General features: G+C 40.7%; 1 protein-coding gene across 1 annotated transcript in view; it reads left to right on the top strand.

The window, feature by feature from the left end:
• Abhd10 (abhydrolase domain containing 10) overlaps positions 1–6,135 on the top strand; it is a 12,131-nt gene extending 5,996 nt beyond the window's left edge. Inside the window, exons 4-5 of the mRNA XM_021209508.1 lie at positions 332–469; positions 3,940–6,135. Coding sequence (XP_021065167.1) covers positions 332–469; positions 3,940–4,284 — 483 coding nt within the window. The 3' untranslated portion in view covers positions 4,285–6,135. The remainder of the gene's footprint in view (positions 1–331; positions 470–3,939) is intronic.
• The last annotated feature ends 1,814 nt before the right edge of the window (positions 6,136–7,949 follow it).

Here is a 7,949-nt window from a genome sequence, read left to right as displayed (position 1 = left end):
AAAAAAAAAAAAAGAAAGAAAAAGAAGTTTGCTTTATAGTTCTATATTATAGACATAATGACTTTATAAAAGTTAATTATATTGGGATACAGGGGCAGACACTGAGTTCAAGATGAACCTAGTCTACAAAAAGAATTCCAGGACAACAGAGGAGAAACCTGACTCAAAAAACAAACAAACAAGTTAGTTAAATTGAATTTTACTTTGTGTTACATATTAAAAGTCTGGGATCTACAAGGATATAAATGATACAAAGTCCATATACTGTATTAAATCATTCTCTTTATAGAGTATGAGAGTCCTCTTTGAAGCCATGCATACTTGTTTTTAGATACTGGTTGGATCCAGTCTTGGTGGATGGCTCATGCTGCATGCTGCAATTGCACGGCCGGAAAAAGTCATAGCTCTCATTGGTATAGCTACTGCTACAGATGGATTGGTGATACAGTTTCATGCACTTCCTGTTGAGGTAAGTCATGAACCATTTGGCCACCCCAGGGAGTACTTCCTATCTTCTGCCTTTTCTCTCTGTACTTATTCACCATCTTCCTCTACCTTATTAGAATGACCTGGCTTTTGTCTTTGCTGCCCTTCTGCTTGGTCTCTTGTTTTAAGGTTTCCTTTTCTCATTCCTCTTTCTAAAACATCCTGCCACATGCATAAGACATGGCACTGAATTCATGCTTCAAATTTTCTTTTTTTGCTCAATTTTCTTTATTTCATTTAACTAATGTTATTCCATGTCACAGTCTACTATTTTACCCTCTTACTCTCAGTTCGTGGTGTGTGAATAGTGCCTGTTCTTACATCATGTGAGACTGGACTAAACAGATGTAAAACTACCTTCTTTAGCCCGAAAACAGACTTATGTTCTCTGGGCAGCAGTTATCAGATAATTAGAGGTAGCACACTAGGGGTAGAGGGGTTTTTGTTTGTTTGTTTGTTTTGTTTTGTTTTTCTGGCTTTGTTGCTTTGTTAGCATTCTTTTCTAATAATTTTTGTGCTGCATCAAAAGAAAAACTGGGCTTTTCACTGGTAAAATGATTCATGGTAAAAATGAAGGGTCTGAAATAACTGGGAAGGTAGCTGTTTTCTTTAGCTTCAATTGGATATACGTTTAGGCAATGTTCTAGTTAGGGTTTCTGTTGCTGTGATGGAACACTATGACCAAAGTTGATGAGGGAAAGGGTTTGTCTGGCTTGCACTTCCACATCATAGTCAATCACTGAAGAAACTCTAGGCAGATCCTCACACTGGGCAGGAACCTGCAGAGGCCATGGAAGGGTACTGCTTACTGACTTGCTTTTCATGGCTCGTTCAGTCTGCTTTCCTAGAGAACTCAGGACCACCAGCCCAGGGATGACACCAGCCACAAGGCTCCGGGCCCTCCTGAAAATGACGTCCAGATTTTCTACAGCCCCGTCTTCTAGAAACATTTTCTTTTTTTCAATTTTCTTTTCTTTTTTTTTTTTTTTAAGATTTTTTTTTGTTTGTTTATTGTATGTATATGAATACTCTGTACACTGTCACTTTCTTCAGACACACCAGAAGAGGGCGTCAGATCCTGTTACAGATGGTTGTGAGCCACCATGTGGTTGCTGGGAACTGAACTCATGACCTCTGGAAGAGCAGTCAATGTTCTTAACCGCTGAGCCATCTCTGGAAACATTTTCTTTTTTTTTTTTTTTAAAGATTTATTTATTTATTATATGTAAGTACACTGTAGCTGTCTTCAGACACTCCAGAAGAGGGCATCAGATCTTTGGAAACATTTTCTTAATTGAAGTTTTCTTCTCTCACATGACTTTAGATTGTGTCAAGTTGACATAAAACTATCCAACACAGACAGTTATGTGCAAGAACAGTGGACTGAGCAACCTCTGTACTTTTGTGCATTGTTTTACTGCATTCACTTGAGTTTTCCTCACCTGTGCAGCTAAATTCCTGGTAAGCCAGAGACAATACAGATTAAAAGGGAAAAACATTGTTTCAAAATGGGTTCCAGACCCCCTATCAATCTTGAATTTCATTCTGAATCAGAAATGGGAGAATGCCCAACAAGTTCCTCCCCCACAGGAGAGTTTGAGAGCCAGGTTTGCAGAACCCAGGAAGAAAGGAGCAGTGGGGATGGGGAGTCGAGGGGACATAATAAATGTGTATAACGTTGGATAATAGAACATTACTGATTTCTGCTTCGGGTTCTTTAAGATTTGTGCTGTGGAGCATCTGAGTTTGCTCTTAGTTCATGCTGTTCTCAGTGGCATTGCTGGAGATGAAGGGATAGCTCAGTTGTTAAAATGCGCGACGAACAAGCAAACCAAGCTAGGCCAAACCCAGGCTGGTTTGTTTTGTTTGTTTTATTTTGTTGTGTAAAGCTGATAGGCTGGGGAAATGGTAGAAGAGAGAAAAAACACTTGCCCCTTGCCTGACAACCTGAGTTCTGTTCTTAGGACTGACATAGAAAACCAACTCATGTGGATAGTCCTCTGGCTTCCACACAAGCACTGTGGCACACACATGCATCCAACTTGCCTTTAGGCCAGTATTAGGGAGGCATTTTTCTCAGTTGAGTGTCCTTCTTCCCAAATGATTCTAGCGTGTGTCAAGTTGACATTAAACTGAACAGCACCAGAGGAAACCCTGGGGACGATAGGTATTACCTCCCCGTTAACCACTAAGGTGTCAATAGCAGCCCAGAGAGTGTGTCAGATTCCCTGGAGCTGGAGTTAGAGGAGACCATGAGATGTCCCGTGTGGGCTCTGGGAACCTAGCTAGGCCCTGTGCAAGAAGTGGAAGCACTTTTAACTGATAGCCATCCCTCCAGACAGAAAATTCCAAATTTTAATAAGAAAAATTATTGAAGGTATGTTACAACCTGAAAAATCATCCTCAAAGGATGTGGTAATGTATCTTTTCACCAGAATCTAGAACTGATATTACTGTTTAGTTTTCAGGAGGCAATTCTAAGTCTTCTTTATTGCCCAAATCAATAAGTTCTCATTCCTAGAATGCTCAAAAGTAAAAGCTATGCACTTTTCAAAACTTTCTTTCTCTAGGTGGTGGCATACTCCTTTAATCCCAATACTTGAGAGACAGAGGAGGGTGGATCTCTCTGATTTTGAAGCCAGCCTGATCTACAAATGAGTTCAGGCTCGCTAGGGCTACACAGAGAGACCCTGTCTTGAAAAATCACTATCACTGCCACCAGTAATAATAGTGATAATGATAATAAACAATAATATACTTTTGATAATGAAAATAAACAATAATATACTTTTGATAATGATAATAAACAATAATATACTTTTGACCAAAAGTTACCTAAGTATATGGGTAATTGTTTTCAAATTTCAAAAATAAATTATTCTAAGATTTGGTTTATATAAACATCAGTGTCTTAGGATCAATTTCCAGAAATTGCTGTACTTTCTTCCCTTCTGTCTTCCTTTTCCATTGGGGTTAAGCAGAACTTGACAACGAGCTTGTATGATAGGGAAGAGCTGAGTTTGCTTGATAGCTAAAACTTTTTCTGTGCTTGGCCTTTGACTGTGATATTAACTGTAAGCCTTAATACTCTTCTTTATAAAAGTAGAATAATTAGAGAATTATTACCAGAATGTATGTGTGTGTGTGTGTGTGTGTGTATATATATATATATGTAATTAATTTTTGTTTTCTTTTCATGGGGTCTCCCTATGTAGCTATCCGGCCTGGAACTTGAACTGGCTCTGTAGACCAGACTAGCATCGAACTGATAGGTGGGCCTGCCTCTGCCTCAGGAGCACTGGCATTAAAGGCGTGCATCCCGCCTGTCCAATGTGTGAGGATCATTGTGGCTACACTTGTGTTGCCTGTCTTCTTACTGGAGGATTGTCTTCCTCAGACTCTTCAAGTCTGCTAAAAGGTTGTTGATATTCATGTTTGTATTTTTCCCACTAGATGCAAAAGGAAATAGAAATGAAAGGTGAGTGGACCTTGCCATCTGCATACAACAAGGAAGGCTATTACAGAATCCCGTACAGTTTCATTAAGGAAGCGGAGCATCACTGCTTATTGCATAGCCCCATCCCTGTGACCTGTCCTGTACGCTTGCTCCACGGCATGAAGGACGAAATAGTTCCTTGGCAGAGATCCCTGCAGGTCGCGGACCGATTAGTCAGCCCGGATGTAGATGTCATCCTCCGGAAACAGAGTGATCACAGGATGAAGGAGAAAGCAGATATTCAGCTGCTTATTTGTACTATTGATGACTTGATTGACAAGCTTTCAACTATAGTTCCGTAGAATCACATTTGTGGTTGGAATGCACTCCCATGCGTCCAGAAGATTGAAAGTGTGGTAGTAAATCAAAGACCCAGATACTTCAGGGTTCCCTCTTGTAGTTTGTAAATATCGGATACGTATTTATTTAATGATGTCTTTGCACAAGTACACAAATTGTGACCAAAGTATTAGCTGCTGTTTGGAAATTTTTGTCCTCCTTTGATATTTTCCCATTAAAGTAGCACCTATTTTTTATTAAAGAGATGTTTACCTTTCTTACATATACTTTAGCTGTGCCAGCTATAGTTGTGTTCCTTTCTACAATAAAGCTTGAATATTTTGGGTTTTGTCTGGTACCATTATATATGGAAGTTTGTAAAATTCTGATTTTAAAATGCAGGTCACAAAAAAGAGGAAGATGTTTATTCAAGTAAATATGAAATGATTCTAAAAATGTCTGAAGCATAATAAAGTTGGAAAAATGAAGGTGCCATGCTATATTTAAAACTAAAATTACTGTTTTTTTTAAAGGTTAAGTTTTATTGTGATGTTAAAGGTACTTCAAATTTTGAATTGTCATTCTTATGGGAGTCTTCCAGAATTTTAAGTTTTTATGTAAAATAATGGGTAATATCATTTCCAACACTTACTCATTTATCGTTGTACCTCACACATATTTTGTTGCTCTGTGTCTCACTCTCTGCTTCCCCTACACCCTTTCTCCGCTCGGTCCCCATGCCATGTCTCTATATAAGAGAAAACAGGTACTGCTTCCCTCCCCCACCATGCTCCCCTAGCATCCTTTAAGCCTTCTCTGCACAGTCTACTTTCACCAGCCATGCAGTATATGTGTAGTTAAATCTATACATATGAGAGAAAACACTTTGCATATCTAATCTGTTTCTCTTTACACAATCTCAGTTCCACCATTTTCCTGCAAACATGCTCTATAGTTAAATAGTATTCATCTAATGATGTAGTGTTTTTATATAGTGGTTGGTTAGACTAAAGAGGAAGATGATCTTTCTGCATTAACCCTGCTTTGGGGAATACGATTAGACTGGCTTAAATGCAAAGAGTTGGGTAGGTACCATTTTAGTTCAAGTGGCAGAAGGGTGGAGTCAGTAAGGAAACATGAAATACTAGTATAAGGCGTAGTTTTTAATAACTACTGAGGTATTAATATATTAGCCTTTATATTGTGGTTTGCGTTTTAGTTATTAATTTTGGCTAGACTTTAGCCCTCATTGATTATCTATGTTAACGTGCCAACCTAACTCATAAAATGAGTCTGTGTCGAAGACTTCATTTTTATCACATAAATGAGAGTCAGCAGACCATAAACCTGGTTGAAAGGACAGTTTAAAAAACATACTATTTATAGCTAATGAAGGAAAGGGCAATAAAATTTTTGTGCAGGAAAGTGTTGCAGCTGGTTGGCAGATTATCCTGAGAAACATAATTTATGAGTTGGCTTTTGTCTGTCTGGGAACTTGGGTTTCGGGGACTCCCACTATGGCCAGAACTGAGTAGAGTGGCTCACTGTGCTTACATCAACTCTCTGCAATCACTGGCTTATGCTGAACCCCACTTTCTTCCCTGGTGCCCAGAGTGTTGATATATGTGGAGCAGAGACTACCTCCGAGTAGTCCAGTAAGCCCCTTGGCACCGACTCTTAGCAAGCTTTCTTGTGGATGGTATCACATGAGCTGTTAGAGCTCTTTGCTGGAGACCCAGTTTCAGCCTGTGTGACTCCAGTGTGGATTCTTGGACGCTTACCCCCAGTTTCCCTGGGCTTCACCCCATGTGCCTTTTTCCTTTGCTCACTCTGCTTTGGATCCGTTCACTCTTAATAAATCAGTAGTGAAAGAACTGTATGGTGAGTCCTGTGCATTCTCACAAGCCTGCACACCTGGGGTGGTCTCCAGGGCCCCTGATACACTTAAACTAATCATTACTATCCCTTATCCCAGAGAAAAGCAGGGGTAGAGGGAGTGAATCCTGTTGGCTTTGAGCTAGAATGGGACAATTTGGGGACCCCTTTGGCTAGCTATTACTAAACATGAAAAGTATTGGCAAGTGAAGGTGATGAAGTTCTTGCCCATTAGTTTTTTGGGGGTTAAAGTGTCCTGCTATGTTGCGTTGACAATGCTGACTCTCCCACCTCAATACACTTTAACCCCAGAAAACTCTAACTTGGCAGGAATTGGAGCTCAGGGCTGCAACCCATAAGGTGAGAGAGCCACAGCATGTGTTGGTGCAGTTTACAAGTTTATAATACAAAGTGGAGCTTAGCTACATCCCAGCACATGTACTAAATCTGTAACAGCAGTTTTGCCCTTTGTGCCTTACTTTCAAGTCTCAAAATGGCACAAACCTACATAATAGATATAACTAATAAAGAAGCACCACACATTTAGAATAATGATGATGTGCCGGAGGTGTTAGCTTTCTGAGTTTTGACTAATGCATGGGACATAGTCCAGTGCGGAACTGATGGTCAACCAACCCATAATGTTATAGGAAGGAAAAAGCAAGCAAGGAAGTGGTAAGGCTTTTATAGTCAAAGGACATTTCATTTCCAAACAGGAAGATCCCAAGTTGGACTGGTATGTTTCATGTTCATGCAGATGTTCAGTGCCTCCACTTTCCCTGCCCCCCCCCCAGTTTTTGTTTGTGTTAACAAAAGGAAAACCTTATTTAGTTTGGCAGGAGTTAACAGCACAGAATTCAAATGAAATCAAATTGATACTTTCACCATCAGGTGAAATTTCCAGTTACATCTAATTGAACTTTGGGCCAAAGGGGCCTCATGGAAGCCCTGCAACAACTCAGGCTATTGATTGCCAAAGCTATCCCACAAATCCATGGTAGGGTCCTATTTGCTCACGATAATGTGTACGTATCTCATTGAACACAGATTGAGCTGGTGTCCAAAGCATTTACCCCGGATGGCTCTTGTCTGTGGTTCTGAAGTGGTGAAAGCACTCTTAATGCTACCACACAAGAAAGGTAACCACCAACCCTGCTACACACCCTGTTACCTGCCTGCAGGACACACTGGGATAATAGTGGCATGAATGTGGGCGTCGTCAATCACTCTCTGGCTGAAAGGCCCACTCTAAGAGATGGCACCTGTACCTAATACAGTTTGGTGGCCAAGAACCTGAGACTAGATAGGCCTATGGGAAAATCCAACTACTGTTCTGCTAAAGGAACAGCAATAAAGTGGCATTCCACTCTTCCCATTCATAAGTGCTCAGCCAGCCTTAGAGCAGATGGGAACTGACACAGAGACCCACAACTGGACAACGCACAGAGAGATTTGGGGACAGCTAGTCCAAAATGGGTGTCTTCATCACCTTCCCTTCTGGGTACTATTTGGAGAGGAGGTAGAAAGACTGTAACAACAAGAAGCCATGCATAGCACCAAGGAAACAGTGTCTTTATACAAAATAGGATTGACTTAGTAAGAACTCCCAGAGACAGTGGTAGCATGCACAGGGCCTACACAGGTTCAAGCCACACACAGTCTCAGCACTGAGAGGGTTGGAGTGGGAGTGGACAGTTCTCATCCCTAACCAAGAAGTTGGCTCCAATTGACAACTGCTTGCAAAGGGAAATCTAGTGTTCTCCAATGGAATCCCTCTGGGTGCAGAAACCACACTTAGACGTAGGCCCCGTGC

Source organism: Mus pahari, chromosome 12 (assembly GCF_900095145.1).
Source record: "Mus pahari chromosome 12, PAHARI_EIJ_v1.1, whole genome shotgun sequence".
In the NCBI taxonomy this organism is placed as follows: domain Eukaryota; kingdom Metazoa; phylum Chordata; class Mammalia; order Rodentia; family Muridae; genus Mus; species Mus pahari.
The sequence above is the reverse complement of the archived record's forward strand: the minus strand, read 5'-3'. Positions and strand labels throughout refer to the sequence as shown.